This window comes from Sylvia atricapilla, chromosome 4 (assembly GCF_009819655.1).
Source record: "Sylvia atricapilla isolate bSylAtr1 chromosome 4, bSylAtr1.pri, whole genome shotgun sequence".
Lineage (NCBI taxonomy): Eukaryota > Metazoa > Chordata > Aves > Passeriformes > Sylviidae > Sylvia > Sylvia atricapilla.
The window spans coordinates 32,578,591-32,598,763 of NC_089143.1; the positions used below are offsets into that span (position 1 = coordinate 32,578,591).

The 20,173-nt window shown below is 50.5% G+C and overlaps 1 protein-coding gene across 1 annotated transcript in view; it reads right to left on the bottom strand.

Moving 5' to 3' along the window:
- Window positions 1-20,173, bottom strand: part of EXOC6B (exocyst complex component 6B) — a 269,597-nt gene that overhangs the window by 100,238 nt on the left and 149,186 nt on the right. Inside the window, exons 9-18 of the mRNA XM_066317540.1 lie at window positions 14,295-14,378; window positions 14,102-14,148; window positions 12,680-12,800; window positions 10,360-10,431; window positions 9,383-9,480; window positions 8,711-8,816; window positions 7,766-7,875; window positions 3,165-3,276; window positions 2,289-2,423; window positions 945-1,124 (exon numbers count right to left, since the gene is read on the bottom strand). Of these exons, the coding sequence (XP_066173637.1) occupies window positions 945-1,124; window positions 2,289-2,423; window positions 3,165-3,276; window positions 7,766-7,875; window positions 8,711-8,816; window positions 9,383-9,480; window positions 10,360-10,431; window positions 12,680-12,800; window positions 14,102-14,148; window positions 14,295-14,378 (1,065 nt within the window). The remainder of the gene's footprint in view (window positions 1-944; window positions 1,125-2,288; window positions 2,424-3,164; window positions 3,277-7,765; window positions 7,876-8,710; window positions 8,817-9,382; window positions 9,481-10,359; window positions 10,432-12,679; window positions 12,801-14,101; window positions 14,149-14,294; window positions 14,379-20,173) is intronic.

Consider the following 20,173-nt stretch of genomic DNA (forward strand, 5'->3'; position numbering starts at 1 on the left):
CTTTAGACAGCAGAGAAGGAAGAAACATATGGTGCCTTCCAAGTGAGCAATATTGGGATGGGAGGCAGCAGGGACTTGACAAACACTTGGAAACGTAGCTGTAACTCAAGTAATGCACCCATAGGATGGATTTTCCTGGGAAAAAACAATCCTGGATGGTCATTAACTGGAAGTTTAAATATCTAAAATACAGGTGGGGAATAAATGACGATCATGCTGGTACGTGGTGGGCTGGGATAGAGTCTCAACCCCATAAAATCAGACTTGCAAATAACGGGGAAAGTCCTACTGAAGCCTTCCTTTAAAAACGGAATATTTCCTACATCCTCCACAGCATCAGGCCCTGTTCCCAGCACAGCCCATGGAGTTTGGGTTCCCAGCAGAGGCCGGAGCAGGAGGGAGGGATGAGTGTAGCAATGTATTTGTGTAACAGGCCACTCTGATGCACCAGCCAAACTGGTTGTGAGTAATATTATCAAACCACCTGCAGTTTTGTTGTTAGAGCTCTCAGGAATTCATCAAGGTTACAGAGAAAACAACAGGATTGAAAATAAGAAGAGAGCCTGAGAAAATGTCTGCAAAAAATGTAAACCCTAGATAGCGGAAGCACAACGTGATGATGGACACTTGACCAACTGGATGTCCTGAAGGATGAGTGCCTGCCTCGGGAAGAAGCAGCTCAGCCAACTCAGAGACGCCCACGTGGACAGCAGACCCAGAATCTATACCTGCCACATAATGGGAACAATAAACAGCTTCTGTTGGAATCACATTGGTTCAGATATTCCCATTTCCCCTCAGGAAGAAGCAGCTCGGCCAACCCAGAGATGGACAGCAGACCCAGAATCTCTATCTGCCATGCAATATGAACAAGAAACAGCTTGTGTTGGGATCACACTGGTTCTGTCACCCAGAGCCCCACGTCCCGCGCAGCAGGGGCTCACCGGGAGGTGGGTGAAGACGGCGAAGGTGCTGCGCAGGAAGGCGATCAGGTCCACCAGGTAGTCGCTGGCCCTGCTGCCTGGCTCCAGGGCCATCCAGTCGTAGTCTGCCAGCTGCACGAACTGGTCGATCTTCTGGTTGAGGTTGGTGTAGATCTCCTCCTCGGCGGCGTGCCGGGCATCCTGGGAATGGGGCAGGATGTGGGATGGGGGCTCCACACCACCAAAATCTTATATGGGATGAGGGCTCAAAATCTCTGAGACCCTGCATGGGATGGGGGCTCCACACCACTGAGATCCCACATGAGATGGGGGCTCCACATCATCCTCCAACGGGTGGGAGTTTCACCCAACCTTTAGAGCAGGAGACGACTCAACCCCAAAGCTCAAGGAGGAAACCACAAGGCTGCTGCAACCTCAGGCTAGTGGGACCAGGACCACCAGGCTGTGGTGGGCAGGATCAAGCTGGGTTTCGCCCCTGGTGTGACCTGAGGACAAATCCAGAGGAGATCCAGGAGACATTGGCTCCGTTGGTGGGAGTTGATAACACCAAAGTTGTGGCTCAGTCCCTGCATGAGTTCCTTGTGAATATCCCATGAATATCCCAGAATATCCTGTGATGCTGAGATGGGACAGGAACATCCCCTGTGGAAACCCCACCAAACCCAGAGCAGGGCTGGGGTTCAGGAGCCTCTCTGCCAGAACAAGGGCAGGACACTCAGCTTTAGGACAGACAGGTAGACAATGCCAGGATGGACTTCCCTGGGGACACGAGACTGAGCTACCCTCAGTAAAAGCCTCACCAAACCCATTCCTGCTGTTCCCACCTCTGGATCTCCACAGCACACAACTCAGGCATCCCACACTTGACCCAACCAGATCCCATATAAAGCATCAGGGCAGGGCAAACACTCCTGGAGTGGGATTTAAAGGCTAGAAAACGTGGGAGTTTCTGTCAGCCCTAGATTTTAGGGGATAATGCTAAAAGGAGTGGAAAGACAGAGAAATATAAATTCTGGAACTCTTTCTCCTGGGTGGAAGAGGAGCCTTGGTGTCCATGACACAGTGCTCCAACAAGCTCAAGTGAGGATTTATTTAAATAGGAAACAAATCATCGTGATTTTGTTTAAAATCTCCTTAATCCTTCAGCTAATTAGGGCTTGTAAATTAAGGAGAAAACCTCCCACGATCTCGACAGGAGCGACGCTCCCAAGGACAAAACTCGATGGTGCAACCTTCCCAAAATAGGCTGGAATTATATCAAATTATCCTTGGACTAAGCCCAGCTGTCTCCTCCAGGAGACCCCTCCCAGCCCCTCCCAGGGGCGGGACCCCTGCCCTGCCCACCTTGAAGGTGGTGGTCCCGTAGAGCTTGGTGGTGTGGACGGTCTCGGGCAGGATGTTGGTGATGTTGGTGATGAACTCCTCCAGGAACCTGCAGGATTTCTCCAGGTGGGTGGTGTTGATGATGATCTGGACAAGCTGGGAAGGCAAAGGAAAGGTTTCAGCCCCGCTGCCAGGTGAAGGGATGACAAATCCACAGAATCCTGGCGTGAAAAGCTGACACTGTGCAAACACACCGAGCTTTGCTACGGGCTCCAGTCTCTCCTCCTTTAACAACACCTAAATCCAAGATAATTTTTGGGGGGAAGCGTTTCCCATGACAGCCACTAATACCACGGGAGGCAATTTTTTTTTTTGGGGGGGGGGAGGACTTTCCTACATTGAGCTGTCACTCAGGGCTCCAAAAAAAAAAAACACTGCCAGGACACATCAGGAGGCTCCTGGCTGCCACTGAACCCGAAAAAATAACCCAAATTGAGTGACACTGAGCAGCATCACACGGGCCCTAACAAGGAACCATGAGGTCTGGCCCTGGCAGGTGTGGGGTGAGCAGATCTCTGCCAGCCCCCCGGGGATGCAGAACGCCCTGGGTTGGTGTCATTTCCTTACTGGAGCGTGGTGGGGGCTGGCACGCCACCTCCTCACGCAGGAAGGGTTTGGAAACCCTCACAGATCTGATGGAGATTTGGATTAATCCAAACCCCAATGTTCAACCTGGCCTTGGACACTGCCAGGGATCTAGGGGCAGCCCCAGCAAATTTGGGAATTTCAGCCTAGCCAGGAATTCCTTGCCAAGATCCCAGCCCAATGTCCCCTTTCTCAGTGGGAAGCCATTCCCTGTGTCCTGTCCCTCCATTCCCAAGGGAATCCACATTCCACCTCTGTCAGTCCAACGTTTCTCCTCTTGATGACGTTCTGTAAACAGTTGCTCAGGGTCCGGGTCAGCAGCAGATTTGTGGATTTTCTGATCATGTCGTCGACCTCCGTGGAGCTGCAAGGTAAAATTTAAAGAGGGATTTGCAAGATGCTCCATGGAAAGCAAAATCAGCAGGAATTCTCCTCATTCTCCTTCTCTGACTCTCCCCTGCTTCACCCCTGACAGAGCTCACAAGAGCTGTTTGAAATACACCAAAACCCAACAATTTAGGCTTTTTAATCCACGTTTCAGGATTAAAATCTGCACATCCCACTTTCCTTGGCCTCCCATCCAAGAGGGGCTGGACTAGCCCAAGGAAGAGCCATCCATGGAACCAGCACAACCCGACCGCCAGCATTGGGGATTTGTATGTTCAGTACAAGGGAAAAGATCTCCAGTGGTGAAACATCAAATCCCAAAAAATTCCCCTCTCAGCCCTTTCTGGGCTTTTAGACAAACTTACAGAGGCATAGAATGGTTTGGGTTGGAAAGGATCTTGAAAGAAAACTGGAAAAAATTGCAGGACTGAGCAAGGTCACAGGGAATGAGTTTAGAAGGACCATTTAGAAGGACCAGGGGTTTAAATGACCCTTGGAATTCCACACAGGGGCTCCTCAGCACAGCACAGCTCCCATCATCCCAGAACAGTCTGAGTGGGAAAAGACCTTAAATCCCATCCCATTCCCACCCCATGGGCAGGGACAACTCCCACTGTCCTAGGTGAATTCAACCTGGCCTTGGATATTCCCAGGGATCCAGGGGCAGCTCCAGCAAATCTGGGAATTCCAGCCCAGCCCCTCCCCACCCTCCCAGCCAGCAATTGCTGCCCAAGATCCCAGCCCAATGTCCCCTTTCCCAGTGGGAAGCCATTCCCTGTGTCCTGTCCATCCAGGCCTTGTCCCCAGTCCCTCTCCAGCTCTCCTGGAGCCCCTTTAGGGACTCTGAGCATTCCCTTCTGGATTTTTCCTTTCTCCAGGAGATCATTCCCAGCTCTCCCAGCCTGGCTCCAGTCTTGGATCACCAGACTGGAAACTTCTGGAGCCCATTCCTGCCCTTTCCCAGGTGTCTGGAATGGCAGCACTGCTGGAATTCAGGGGTTCAGCCCCTCCAAGGTGCTCACAGTGCCACGTCTCCTTTCTCCAGGAGGTTTTGCCAACCCACCCTGCCAGAAGCTCCTTGGATCTGAGCTTGCCTCTGGATTAGCCCTGACTGCACCAGAAATTATTTCCTGCAGTGAGGGGCAGGAGACGTAATTCCCCTTGGGAAGGCTAGGAAGTGTCCTGGTCAATGGAGCCGCTGACCTTTGCCTCCTGTTCCTGCTCCACCTGACAGAGGGGTCACACCCCAAAGCTGGGATTGACGTGGGAAACAAAAGCCAACCTCAAAGTGATCCTGGGAGAAAGGTGGGGGGTGTTGGGATGCTGCAAGCTGGGGAGTGGAAATGGGTTAGATGGGATCTTGGGAAGGAATTCCTGGCTGGGAGTGTGGGGAGGCCCTGGAATGAATTTCCCAGAGAAGCCACAGTATCCCTGACAGTGTCCAAGGCCAGGTTGGACACTGGGGATTGGATCTACCTGGGATGGTGGAAGGTGTCCCTGATCATGGATGGGGTGGAAATGGGATGGCATTTAAGGTCCTTCCCACTCCAACATTTCAGGATTCTGGAGCCAGGCTGGGAGAGCTGGGAATGTTCCCCTGGAAAAGGGAAAAATCCAAGGAATGCTCAGAGTCCCTGAAGGGGCTCCAGGGAGCTGGAGAGGGACTGGGGACAAGGCCTGGAGGGACAGGACACAGGGAATGGCTTCCCACTGGGAAAGGGGACATTGGGCTGGGATCTTGGGCAGCAATTGCTGGCTGGGAGGGTGGGCAGGGGCTGGGCTGGAATTCCCACATTTGCTGCCCCTGGATCCCTGGGAATGTCTAAGGCTGGGTTGGACACTGGGGCTTGGAGCAGCCTGGGATGGTGGAAGGTGGCCCTGAACTTTGTATCCCAAGTCTTTCCAGGATTTGGGGCTTAATTAGCAAAAAACCCAACCCAAACCCAAGTCTTGGGGCATAAGAGCTGATCATCCTTCCACCCACTGTTTTCCAGAGACACTCCCTATTTTCCAATGGGAAATCCCATTGGAAAAAGTGAGGGGATCCTTTTAAAGACAACCTGATGAACTCAACTTGTAAAAAAAGGCGAAAGCACTGTGGAGATAAAGGAAGTTTTCCTGCGCTGATCCAATTAATAGAGAAAATAATAAAATGTCCCAAGCCCTACAAACCCACCCAGAGCTCCAAACTTCCCTCAAGTGAAACAAGTCCCACATAAAGGAGAACCCTCCCATCCAACAAACACAAGGAGCTGCTTTAACAAAATAATTAGGCGCAGGGGGTGGAAAAAAAGAAAAAACCCAACTAAAATGGGAGCTCTGCCTTCTGCCATGGGCTGTGTCATGCAGGAAAAGGCTTGAAGGGAACTGTCTGGGATAATGACAGCTCCTGTCCCGGATCCCGTGGCAGCTGTGGTGACCTCCAGGCCCTGTGAGTGACAGGCTGACCCCCAGCACTCTGGGGTGCTCCGTAAATGACAAGGCCAGGGAGCAAAAAACAAAAAACAAAAAAAAGAAAGGGAAGAGAAAAAGGGAACTGGCTGCCGGCTTTGTAGCCAAGCTCCCTAATAAAACCTAATTCAAGCTGTCAGGGTGAAATGAAGAAAGTGTCAACAGGGGTTTTGCAGAGAAATATTCCAAATGTTTTGGCTCCAACAGGCGGGGCAGGGGCTGCCCTTCCCCCTCTGGTGCTCGGAAAGGGCTGGAAAATCCAATGTGGAAAGGAATTTTAATAAAGGGTCCAGAGGGAGCCCCGGGAGGGACCCACGGGGACAACTTCTCCCTGCTCTGCCAAAGCCAATCACTTTGTGATGGGGAAGGGCACCGAGCTCCTGGGGGAGGGCTGGGGGAGCAGCATCCACCTGGGATGAGCTCTGGAGAGGGGCCACGGTGACCCCAGGGTCAAGGGAGACACCAGGGAGGAGAAGCTGCCACCGCTGCAAGGGTGAGATGGAACACAGGGGAGAAACTCCTGAGCTCCCAAACCAGCGAGGGCTGTGGCTCCAAATCGGCATTCCTGGCTCCAAGGAGAGCCCTGGAGAGCCTGGGGCAGGCACTGGAATTGCTGCTGAGCTCCCAGAGGCATCCCAGCTCCACAGGAGCAACAGGAGACACATGGAATAGGTTTGGGTAAGAAAGGACCTTCAATCCCATTTGGATCCAACTCTAGGGACACCTCCCACTGCCCCAGGTGGATCCAAGCCCCAGTGTCCAACTGGCTTTGGCCACTGCCAGGGATCCAGGGGCAGCCCCAGCCAATCTGGGAATTCCAGCCCAGCCCCACCCCATCCTCCCAGCCAGCAATTGCTGCCCAAGATCCCAGCCCAATGTCCCCTTTCCCAGTGAGAAGCCATTCCCTGTGTCCTGTCCCTCCAGACCTTGTCCCCAGTCCCTCTCCAGCTCTCCTGGAGCCCCTTCAGGGACTCTGAGCATTCCCTGGATTTTTCCATTCTCCAGGGGAACATTCCCAGCTCTCCCAGCCTCGGTCCACAGCAGAGGGGTTCTAGAACCCTGGAGCAACTCTGGGCCCTCCTCTGGATTTATTCCAGGAGCTCCAGAGTCAGGTCATGGCCAGGATGTGAAGCTCCCAAGGAGGTGGAACTCCTCCACCCCAATCCAGCCTCTCCTTTGCCAAGGGAAGGGAAGGGGAAGGGAAGGGGAAAGGAGATGAGATCCTTCCAGCCAAACTCTTTGTCCTTCATTTCTAAACCTCTCCTGAGCTGCTGAAGTAAAAGCAAAGCCCCAGCTGGCAGCTCCTGGCAGAGCCCCTTGGTTTTCAGTCTCACACACGTACACATGGGGGAAACGAGCATCAAAGCACCTCGGGATGGAGCAGGGAGGGTAAACACATGGAATATTTTGCAGGCTTTTAAAAAAAAATCACATTATTTGTATATAAACTCCCCGAAGAAACAAGGAAAACATAAGCACGAAACCAGCAGCTGAAACTCTGAAACTCATTCCTGACCAAAAATCCAACCCTCAGAGCCTTCCTGGCAGCACTTCCATGTAACCACGGAATTCCCATTCCTTGGGGAGAAGTGAGAGGAGGCCTGGGGGGATCAGAGATGTTCCAGCAGGTGACAAGTGGCCATCACAGCCTTTCCCCAGACACCCTATAGTCATTTATTGTTTAAAGTAATGATGAAGAAATCCCTTGGAAGAAACAGCCCCTCGCACCTCACACAGCTGGGATTGTCCTGGGATTATGTGGAATTCCCTGGAAGTGTCCAAGGCCAGGCTTGGAGCATCATGGAAGGCATCCCTGGGGTGTGTTGGAAAGAGATGATGCCCAAAGTTCCTTCCAACCCAAGCCATCCTGAGATCGAGCCAAGATCCCACTGCTCCAGGGCCACTTCCAGCCTGGATAGGGTCCATCCCAAGGGAGAAGAATCCATATTTTAATTCACATATTTCTTTCTCTATATAATATATTTAATTCTCTCTCAGTTGCCAACATTTCTCACCTGAGGTGCAGGTCCTCAGAGAACTTGAGGCAGGCGTAGATGAACTCCTTGATCTGACTGTAAACCTTGGGCACAAACTCCGAGAAGGGGAACTTCTTTGGGAAGGGTTGCTAGAAAACATGGGAGAATATTCCAGAAGGGAGGGCAGGCAAAGGAATTCTGGGATTTATCCCAGATTTTATCAACACCTCAGCCAAGGGAGGGAGCAGATAATCGCATCTGGCACCTGGAGCAAGAGGGGTTTGGGGCCATTCCGTCATTGCCTCCTCTCCCAACTCCCTCTTTGGGATCACCTGGAATTCCTGCCCCACCCTGCAGGAGGTGTTTTCCTGCTCACCTCCCCCAGGTGCTGCCCAACGACCCCAAAAACTGGGAGCAAAAGGGATTTTCCAGCACCAAATTTTTCCAGCTTTTACCCCCAGCACACAAAGCTGGGAGGTGCAGCTGAACCCCAGGACTGAATTTTGGGGCAGGTCACAGAAATCTGAACCCTTGACTGGGATCACCAGGGCTGGGTTTGCTTTGCTGCCTGCCAGGTGTGGAGCACAAGGCCAGGCAGGATTTAGGAGTTAGGGGACAACTGGGACACCCTTTGGTTTTCCAGGCAGAGGCCAAGATTCACCACTTTTTTGGGCTCCTTTTCTCTAAAAAGAGACTAAAACAAATAAAGGTCAATCCCAGGGTCCATAAACTGGGAATAAAATGCCAACGGAAGTGACAGGACACCATGAGAGGAACACAAATCACACTTCCATCATCCACACCAGGAAAAATGCATCCCATGGGGGGAATATTTGTTACTTCCCATTGTTTTCCTTTCTCTTTTATTGTTTATTTGGGTTGATTTGGGTGTGGGGTTTTTTATCTTTTCCATGCCCACAAAGGGTGTGAGGTTCTCCTGCCCCAGCAGCCAGGCCAGGCCATCCTCCCCATTCCAAGATTTACCTTTTCAAGTTCAGCATCCTGGAATGGGAACTGTCCAACGATTTTCTTATAAACTTCTTCATTTGACACTGGGATGGGGCTGTAGTTATCTGAGTCAAGGATATTTCTGGGAAAAGAAGAGTCAGGGAGACAGCTATGAGGGGAAAGTTTTCCTGCTGGGTCAGGAGATTCCCAGGAGGTGGGGACAGGCTGAGGTGTGACCCCAAATTCCCAGAATCCAAGAATCCCAGAACAGTTTGGGTAGGAAGGGACCTTAAAAAGCACCTTCATTCCCACTCCATCTATGAGCAGAGACATCTCCCATCGTCCCAGGTGGATCCAGCCTGGCCTTGCACACTGCCAGGGACCCAGGGGCAGCCCCAGCAAATCTGGGAATCTCCTGGAGCCCCTTCAGGGACTCTGAGCATTCCCTGGATTTTTCCCTTCTCCAGGGGAACATTCCCAGCTCTCCCAACCTGGCTCCAGAGCAGAGGGGCTCCAGCCCTGCGGCAGCTCCTGGGTTTATTCCAGCAGCTCCATGGCAGGGGTGGCACTGGAAGGGCTTTAAGGTCCCTTCCCACCCAACCCATTCCAGAATTCCATAATTAACCCCTCAAAAATCTCCACGTGAGGGGCCAAAACTCCTCCGTGAGAGTTGTCTCAGGTGTCTCAGGTGTCCCCTTCTCCCCTCACCTGAACACTCCAGCCCATTTCTTCAGCAGGGTCTCGCTGTACTGGTCCTGGATCTCCAGCAGCATGTCGAAGAGCTGGTTCACGGGGAAGCCGTAGCCCTGCAGGGCAGGAGGGGAGGGGATGAAGCCACCACCAGGCAGCTGGGGATCGTTTTGCTGCACTGAACAGGGGCAAATTCTCCTCCAGCACCAGCCCTGGGGCTGCTGTGGGGGTTTTGGGGGGAAATTGAGCAAGGGAGAAGCATCCAGAGCTGTCCAAGACCCAAGGCAGGGATTTCCTGTCCCAGAAATTCCAAAACAAGGAGCTTGGTCAGCCCAGCTCAGGTTGGACAAGCTGGATGAGGAGAGGCCTAAGCCCCATGTACTATTACATTTTTTTTTTTTTTGGCCAAAGTCAGGATTAAATGCTCAAGATGATATTTCTTGTTCGCACTCAGATGTTTATTAATTCCTATCTATGTCACATTCTCACAAACTCTGAGTTCTACAGCCCTTCTAGCTAATAAACTAAAAATGGCCCCGTATCTCTCTCTCTCTCCACAAGGCCTTTTAAGGATAAACTATCCAATTAAGAAATGACACCTAAATTATTTTTATTTTTAACTTAATAACTCACTACTTGCGGCTTGCAATGCAGATTTTTCCATTTAATTAGAAAATACCACCTACACTTACGAAGAAGAAGGTGAAAAAGAAGGACTCAGCCTATGCCCTAAAACTTCTATTTTGCTTTATATATATATATATATATCACTATATTGTAAAACTTTAAAGTCTAAGTTTTCCACTATGTGATATCATACAGTTTAATTCAAACTACACACTCATAATTCCAGTTCTGTTATTTAATTTTGGATTTTAAAATTTAATTTTAAATTTTTAATTTAAGCCTTCTCCACGGCCTCAGGTTGAATGCAGTGTTTGCTGGGGAGGGGTCAGTGCCCCAAAGTCTGGAATTCTCACGGCTCCAACACGTACCTGGAGCGTGTCAGCAAAGAGCACAATGAGGTTCTTCAGGTCCAACACCAGGCTGGGGTCAGAGCAGTAGGACTGGAGAGGAGGGAGAGAGGAAAACACGGCTTTGACTGCACAGCACAAACCCCCAAACCCCTGCCCTGTGCTCTTATCTCACAGATAACAACTGCCCAGGCCTGGGGAGCAGAGGCTTCATCCTCCTGCACGCGGCAGGGAGGGCTGCCTGAGAAGGGTGTCAGTGTTCCCTGGGCTGGAGGAGGCTTTGGGGTGCCCCTCAGATACACCCAGGGTGTGTCTGACACTGCCCAGGAGCCAGAGGAGATGGCAGCCACAGCGTTGTCACCACGGGACGGGGACAGCGCCTCTCATTTAATATTTACCGTGTTGTGTCTGACGGTAATGAAGCATCTCAGGCAGCCCGTGCTGAGGGAAAAAACATGCCGGATTCCAGCTCCAGCACTGGGATTTATCCAGCTCCAAACCCCCAAGACACAGCTCAGTGTCCCCAGAGCCGCCCCAAGGCTTCCCAGGGGCAGCCAAAAAAAAAAAAAAACCACCCTTCCCCGTGGCTGAAAAATGTCAAGTTTGAGACAGAGCCTGCCCAAATATAGCATCAGTGATCCCAGGCTGGAAAAGAGAGCGGGATTTAAAGCTGGAAACTCCAGGAGGAACGGCTCCATTAATCAGAGGGAAGGACTGGGAGACACACGTTTTCCATCTCTCTGTCCAAAAAGGAGAGGCAGGAAGAAAGATAATGCCCTGAAGCATCGCAAGTGATTAAAGATGTCCCTGTCTGCGGCGTGGAAGAAAATCCAGGGATAAATTTGTCTGCCTTGGAAGAAGTGAAACAGCCTCAGCGAGGTGAGACCCTCCCTGAAATCCCAGTTTGGGATGCAGGGCACTGGTTGAACTGGGAGTGCTCAGAGCAAATGGCCACAAGGTTGGGAAATCAGGGAAGGTTTTGGGATTGCTGAAAAAGCCTCCCCTGGCAGCCACTCCGTGAGCTCCTTTTGGCACCACTTGAAACAACCAGCGTGGCAACAAAGCTGGGAACACCAAAAAAACCCCTGTGGCTGGGCCTGCCTCAGCCTCCTGCTTCCAGCTCCGAGAAAATCCCACTTGAAACAAAAACAAACACAGGTTTGCAGCCCGCTGGGGGGTTGGTGTTTATCCCCTCCGGTAGAATGGGAGCTTAGGGGGAAAGGAGGGAACTTTCCAGTCACCTGGATGGGGATGGAGAACACCAGGAAAATTCTGGGGTGCCTCATCCCAGAGAGATCCAGGTCCAGGCAAGAGTCATGGAGTAGAAAGGACCTTCCAAAGCATCCAGTGCCATCTCCTTCCATTGGACCAGGATGCTCCATTCCTATGTTTTCATCTATCTCTTCCCATATTTTCACCCAAGGTGCTCCTGAGGTTCTCTCTCCCTGGATTTGGTTTTTCAACCAAGTTTTCAGCCATGAAATTTAAGGGATCAAGGTCATCTTTAAGGTCCCTTCCAACCCAAACCACTCTGGGATTCTCTGATCCTGTATCAAACAAGGCCATGCTTCAGTGTGCCAAAAAGATGCTTTTCTTTCCCTTTTTTGGGGAAAAATCAACTTTCCAACCACCTGGATGGGAATGGAGAACACCAGGAAACTTCTGGGGTCCTTCCTCCCTGAGAGATCCGGGTCCAGAGAAGAGCCATGGAATGGTGTAGGGTGGAAAGGACCTTCAAACCCATCTGGTTCCACCTTATTCCACTGGACCAGGATGCTCCAAGCCCGGTGTTCATGTCCATCTCTCCCCATATTTTCATCCTCTTCCCACAGTGCTCCTCAGGTTCTCTCTCCCTGGATTTGGGTTCTCAGCCCATTTCTCAGCCCACTTCCAGGCCATTTCCAGCCCATTTCTCAGCCATGAAATTTAAGGGATCAAGATGATCCTTAAGGTCCCTCCCAGTCACTCTGGGGTTCTCTGATCTTGTATCAAACAAGGTCATGCTCCAGTGTGCCAAAAAAAAAGCTTTTCCCCCAGATTTTTTTTTTTTTTTTTTGCTCAAATCAACTCCCTCTGCTGGTGCTCCTCATAAATTATAAATGAAATAACGATGAAAACATAAAACCACTGTTTCGCTCTTCAAAACATCAAGTTTGGTAGGGAAATGAAGCCAACCAAGAGGCTCAAAAAAGAGAATTATCTGCACGTCTGCGTTGCTCTTTTAAACACTCAGTGGAAAAAGGGGGAAAACAAAGAATCCTGGAGGGGGAAAAAGAGGCAGAATTGCAGCATGTCAAGGACAAGTCAAGCAACAGCTGAGCTCCGCAGGGCTTTTACTCACGGAGTGAGTCCTCAGGGCGGCGATGGTTTTGGACAGGGCCATCTCCCACAGCTCATCAATATAGGCCCGGTTGACCAGCCCCTGCGTGGTGTGCAGGATGTGATCCTCCACCACAAAGAACCTGCAAGGGGCACAAAACCCCGTCAAAACTTCCAATTTCAGGGATCAAAGGGCTGCCCCGAGCCCCTCGGGCGAGGTTTGAGGGCTCCGGGTCCGCTCAAGTTTGAGGGATCTGTAAAAGCCAGGCAGCTCCAAATGCTTTTATTCCCTGATTTTTTAACAGCGCTGGGTTAGAGGAGTGAGTTAAAACTCTGTGTGTACACACAAAGGCAGAATTCCCCCTCCACCAGTTCTCTGCCTCGTTATTCCCACAAGAACCACGGATTAAACTCTGCTCTAGCCAGCAGCAATCCCATCACAATAGGGGAAAACGCTCTGACTGCAGGGGAAATGCTTTATCTGCAGGAAAAACTGCTTTATCCACAGGGAAAACTGCTTAATCTGCAGGGAAAACTGCTTTATCTGCAGGGAAAAATGTTCTAAGTACAGGGAAAAATGTTAGAACTGCAGGGAAAAGTGCTTGAACTCGGGGGAAAATCCTTTCTCCCGCCCAGCTCCCACCAGGTGCTCCCAGACATTTCCAGACAATCAATTCACTCCAATCTCCAGTTATCAACTCTGCTGCTCCAAAAAAAAAAGTTTTCCAGGGAATGAGGGTGAGACTGGACATTTTAAGGGCAGCACAAAAATTTCCAGGTGTTTTTTTCCAAGGAAATCCAGCCCAAGAGCAGGGAGCTGCACAAGGGGAGCAGCACACGTGGAATTTGTGGTGGTCAGAATTAGGTACTGAAATTATTCTCATTATTAGCTGAAGAAAGAACAAATTCTATCTTATTTTTATGGATCAGGAGCCTTTGGAATTCTCCTCCCAGAGCTCAGTTTTGGAAGATTTTTGCCAAATTTGAGAGTGACAAAAAAGCAGCTCCGGAGAATAGAGAATCCCCTCCTTCAGCAGAAAAATAATTAAAGAATAATTATTCAATATTCCAGAATCATTAAGGCAGAGGGTCCATGCATGTCATTAGCGGGGCAAGAAGATGCACATAATCCACAGGGATCATTTATCCTCAAATTCCCAGAAATTCCTAGAAATTCCCTGAAATTCACAGAAATTATCTGAAATTCACAGACTGCTACAAGGGCTTGGCAAGTCCCTCCCCGCTCTCCCCAGTGACACAGCAAAGTGGACAAAATTCTTCAAAAAAAAGCACAAACCACCTTTTTTTTTGTTGGTCCTGTTTTGGCTTCGAAGACCCCCAAAAATATCAACATTCCCTCCTCTCCCAGGTTTTTTTTGGGGGGCTCCTCAGCAGCCCCAGGACACACATTTTTAGCAGAGCTGTGTATAAAAGGAACACCTACCCTACAATTTGATTGAAATACTTCCTGTAGCCATCTAAAGTTTCGTGCTGCAACAAAGAGAGAGGGAGCAGAGGTTAAAAACCCAGGTGGCTGAGAGGCAAAAAAGGAGATTTTTTTTTAGGGATTTTCAGGGCAGCAGGAGAGCCCAGGGATGACATTCCAGGGTGGGAAGGGCAGGGCAGGACAGACTGACCATGTTGGAGGGAGGCTGCAGCACCAGCCGCGCTTGTTTTCTCCTCTGCTTCCTGTAGTAGCTCTCAAAGGTCTCCCGGGCTCCCTGGAAAACAGGAAAGGGTCATTCCGGTGGTCAGGATGTGCAGGAAGAGGTCGCTTGGGATATAAATCATGGAATCGCTGAGGTTGGAAAAGCCCTCGGAGATCAGAGAGGCCCAGCACCACCAGTGTCCCCTGTCCCCAAAGTGCCACATGCACAAGGCTTTAAATCCCTCTAGAGATGGGGATTCCAAACCTCCCTGGGCACTTCCAAGGCCTGAGCACACTTTCCATGAGGAAATTCCTGCTGGTGTCCACCCTGAGCCTCCCCTGGGACAACCTGAGGATGTTCCCTCTTATCCCGTTTTTCCCTGGGATCAGATCCCAACTCTCGCCTGGCTCCAAATTTTCAGGGACTTGGGCAGAGCCACAGGGTCCCCCCTGAGCCTCCTTTGCTCCAGACTCAGCCCCTTCCCAGCTCCCTCAGGAATTCTCCAGCCCTCTCCCAGCTCCCTTCCCTTCCCTGGACACACTCCAGCCCCTCCAGGGCTCTCCAGAGCTGCCCCAGCACTGGAGGTGCCCCAGCAGTGCCAGCACAGGGGACAAGGACACTGCCCTGCCCCTGCTGCCACCCCAGAGCTGGTGGACATTCCATTTTATGTCCAACCTTGTGTTCCTCCAGCACAAACGTGGAACTTCCTCCAAAATTTCCTTCAGGTATCAGAGAACAGAGCTGATCTGAAAACGCTGAGTCCAGCCTCAACTGCTCAGACATGGGAATGTTCCATGCCCAGCTCCCAGCAGATTTGGGATACACAGGGATTTAGGATATTTAGCTGCTTTCTGGGACATAATTTGGACAAATGTTGGATTTTTTGATCCACAAAACAACCAATGATGTTGTCAGCAAAGAGAAAGAGGGGCCAAAAGACACAAGACAAAGACACCAAAGATACAAACAGGCAGAATTAAAGGGCAGGGAATTAAAGGAGCACCCTAGGATAGCTGAAGACTCCCAACACATGGATGGGCTTTAAAGGTCCCTCCAACCAACCCCTCCTGGGATTCTGGGAATTCCAGAACGTTCTAAGTACAGGGAAGAATGTTTGTGTGGAGTACAGCACCTGACCACTCCTTAGAATTGGGAGAAAAACTCTGGAGCTCATTTTTCCCAACTTGGCTGAGGCTCTGAGCATCCAGAGGATTTCCATCCCAACACCTTCTCCCTTTCCACGGGCATCAGCCCAGGGCTGGGCCCTGAACAGCCCCTCTGGGGCGGCTTTTTGCACCAAACCAGGCTCCCACCTCAGCATCCCAATCTTGGAGCTCCTCAGGATCCGAGGATCTGCTGCAGGGCTCCAACCCCGGCCCCCGGGGTCATCCAACCCTGGATGTTTCATCCCTGCCTGTTCCTCCCTCCTCCACACCCGCCCTGTTTTCTGTCTGAAATTGGATCACAAACATCTCAGGGAAGGGACAACGGCTTGCTTTGAACTGTTGGGAGCCAAGGGAGAAAGAGAGAGAGGAAAAAAAAAAAAAAAAAAACCAACACAACTCCGCGCCTCATTTAGAATTCACAAAACAAACAACATGCAACAACAAATATCACCTGAGCGAGGCACCAGCTGTCAACCTGCTCCTCGCCAGAAAATGAATTAATTAAAAGCAAAAACCTGATGGTAATTTAATGATTCTCCAGCTGTTGTGGCATTATACAACCAGGCTGCCTCGGGATGCCCTCAGCTGCCGAGGGCTTGTGAGGAGCCATTGCCTGAATTGCTCCTGGTTTTTTCCGAGTGCAGCTCCAGGCTTGGGCAGGAATCAGCCCGGGGATGTGCCCAGAGCTCTCCCACCTAATTCTGCCCTTGTCAAATGGTGCCAAAATCCATCCAAAAAAGCCTTTCTAGGTGCTAAAATCCATAAAAAAACCCTTCCTAGGTGCTCAAATCCATCCCCAAAACCTTCTAAGAATGTTAAATCCATCCCCAAAACTGTCTAAGGTCCTAAAATCCATCCCCAAAAGTGTCTAAGGATCTAAAATCCATCCCCAAATCCATCTTAGCTACTCAAATCCATCCCCAAAACCTTCTTAGGTCCTAAAACCCAGCCCCAAAACCTTCTAAGGACCTCAAATCCATCCAAAAAACCTTCTTAGGTGCTCAAATCCATCCCCAAAACCTCCTTGACACTGTGCACGTGCACTGCAAAAGAATGTGGAGATTTCCAACATGGATTTTGTTCTGTTTCTTGTCCTGGCTGACTCTCAGGGGGGCTCAGGATGAACAGCTCCTGATCCATGCTGGGCACATCCAGCCAACGCTGGCAAATCTGGTATCACAAATCCCAGCTCTTCCCCTGTGACCAGCTTCAGGATCAATTTGAATCTATGAGAAATTTTATATTTTTCAACAGGTTTTAGAAATGGAAACTGTGAGCCAACGTTTTTCCCTGTCAGGTCTTCCCAACACTCCCAAAAAACTGTCTCCCTCAGGAAAGGGAAGGCAGAAATCAGGGATTTACAGGTGAAACACAGAATAAGGAGGATTATTACAGGTTTTATCAAACCAAGAGATGAAATCAGGTGATGCCTGAAGTTAAAGAGTGATAAATTCCAGGTGAGGAGCAGTGACCTCCCTTTGAGCCCCTCTCCAAGGCTTGAAGTTGGCAATAATCAGGATTCTGGTGTTGCCCATCTGCTTTCCACCACAGGAAAACTAAGGAAAAGGGACTGTCCCACTCCCTCCCCACCACTGAGGGGACCAAACTGAAGGGATTTATTGATTTCTGTGGGTCTTTGACTCTCCAAACCTCCACAAACAGCACAAACCCTCCTGATCATCTCCATCCTCACCAACCCAGCCCTGGTGGCATCACTGACACCTCGGAGTGAAGCCACTCACTAAGCTGGAGGGAATTGATTAAATCATTGAATTTTGGGGCCAATTTAAAACTGAAAGTGTTTTTTTTTAACCATTTCTTTGACAAATGAACATGAGCCACCACCACCGGCAGCACCACGGTTGGACACTCACACCCAACACCTCGTTTGGTATTATGGGGCATCCTCTGGAAATTAACGAGTAATTAATTCATCCCTGAGCTTGCAGAAGCTGCCATTTCTCAGTATTTTGTGGTGGCCTCAAGGACTTGTTGGAGTCTCCAAGCTCATCAGGAGCAGGACGCCTCAGACTAATTTTTGGAGCAAGTTTTGGAGGTTTCTGCTGAGACTGCACCAAGGCCCCTCATCCTCCATCTCCAGCCCCTGCCTGCTCATCCTCCTCCAGGCTTTTCCTCAGGAGAAAATGGACAAGGAACCATCCCACACCTGGCTGCACTTCCAGTGTCCCACCATGGCTGTGTTCTACCCCACCCCACAGAATTCCAGACTGGTTTGGGTGGGAAAGGACCTGAGAGATCATCTCATTCCACCCCTGCCATGGCAGAGACACCTCCCACTGTCCCAGGTGGATCCAACCTGGCCTTGGACATTCCCAGGGATCCAGGGGCAGCCCCAGCAAATCTGGGAATTCCAGCCCAGCCCCAACCCACCCTCCCAGCCAGCAATTGCTGCCCAAGATCCCAGCCCAATGTCCCCTTTCCCAGTGGGAAGCCATTCCCTGTGTCCTGTCCCTCCAGGCCTTGTCCCCAGCCCCTCTCCAGCTCTCCTGGAGCCTCTTCAGGGACTCTGAGCATTCCCTGGATTTTTCCCTTCTCCAGGGGAAGATTCCCAGCTCTCCCAGCCTGGCTCCAGAGCAGAGGAGCTCCAGCCCTGCAGCAGCTCCGGGGCCTCCTCTGGACTCTCTCCAGCAGCTCCCCACTATTCCTACAGGGAATTATCCCCATCAGCTCCTCAGGAGCACCACAGGCTGGAGGAGCTCCCCAGCTCCTGGGCGTCAGGGAAGCACAGGAACCAAAATTCCCAACCCCACTGAGCTCCTTCCCCACAGGGACAAACCCCAGGCCTCATCCCCATCCCTGTTTTACTGATGGCTTTGAGGGAAGTGAAGCACCTGGACCAGCTTCACCACCATCTCTCACAGTTAAAATTACTTAGGAATCACTTCCAGAAGGAAAATGTGTTTTCCACAGGCAGGAGAAGCAGAAGTGATTGGAGCTGGACTGAAGATGTCCCACAACAACCTGACTCCCATCCTTGGCTGGATTCTCCTCAGCCTTTGGAATTTTTTTGGATGCCACCTCCCCATTCCAGCCCAATAAAGTGAACTGCAGCAGAAGGGAAGGAGCAGCAAAGGCTTTTGAAACCATTACTAAAAAATAATTCAGAGAATCTGAATGTGAATCTATTCACATTTTAGCAGTTTCCCGAAAATTTATGGCCCAGGGACCTGCCAGCGTGACCAAACCCATCCCCTCATGGCTCTGCTCCCTGGTTTGTTCTCTGTCCTGAGCCCTTTTTGGCTGCCCCAGGAATCAGGAACTCTCTCATCCAGAGGTTCCTCCAACAAAAAACTCGCCCTCCCCACAACCCCTCTGGTGACCCTGCTCCCATTTTTCATCCTCCCAGTTCCATCCCTTCCTCCAAAGTGCATTCCTCCCTCATCTCCCCAGATATTCCCGTTGCTCCCACATTACATTCTCCTCAAAATGGGAAATATTTCTTCCTCTTCGTGGCAGTTCGAGCTCAGACCACCCAGTTTCCCACATTTGATCTGTTCAGGGTTATTCAGCTTCTCAGGTCTCCAGATAATCCATTACTGCTCTGAATTTCATGCCTGAATTCTGGTTTCTTCTGGATAAAAAACCCAAAAAAAACACCCCAAAAAAAGAAAAAAAGAAGAAAAAAATCCAAACAAACACATCAACCAGACCAAGAATATTCCAAAGCCAACCACGGGATCCTGAATTTTCTGGGCTAGCCAGCTGAAATTTCAGGTGGGATTTGTGTTTTAGGGCAGCTCTTCTCTCACAGCTCGAGGGAGAGAACAAGAGGAAACTTTCCTCTTGGGAAAGTGCAGGTTGGCTATTTGGGAAAATTCCCGCATGGAAAAGGAAGGAATTCCAACTTCATTCCAAGGGAGGTTTGGAATCCCCATCCCTGTGGATGTGGCACTTGGGGACAATGGTCAGTGGTGGCCTGGGAACACAGCTGGATTCAGTCCTGGAGGGCTTTTCCAACCTCAGCCATTCCACGGAATCCAGCAGAGGAGCTGCTCCTTTTTCCATTCCACTTTTAATTCCGGTTTCACCCAGCTCTCAACCCCCTGTGTGAGGGAGCAGAGGAATCCAAAGCTGCTCTCCCAAAGTACCCATTCCTTGTAATCACCGGTCCAGGAAAAACCCTCAATAACGCCTCATATTTGTAAAATTACCGGGCAGAACTCTCCTGCCCAAATTAGCCCCGGAGTTCACAGAGTTGGCAGGGAGAGGGGGATAATTACCAGCGGGGATGAACACCACAGAAGGGAAAACAGAGGATAATCACAAGAAAGCGAAAACAGCAGCTGAACAAACCCAAAAAAAAAAGTTTCGGGATTCGGGAGCAGCGCGGAGCTGAGAGCCAAGGGAGCTGGGATGGCACCAGGAAAAAAATGTGCTCTCTGATGGTTTTATTCTCCAGGAATAATGAAAATGCCTGGGGAAAATGAGGTGACAATGGTTTGGAGCACAATTTCTCCACAGCCAGCAGAAGGAATGCACCTTGTGCACTTCCCTGGATAACAGAGGGTATCCATAACCCACGATTCCCGTGGGGTATTATTGCCTGAGCCATCCCAAACCCTTCCCATCTGGGACATCATTCATCATTCCCCAAAAATCAGAGAATCCTCTGAGCTCTGCAATTAAAATCCCATCACAACGACAGCAAGGAAGGGGATGTGCAATAAAATCTGCTGGGAA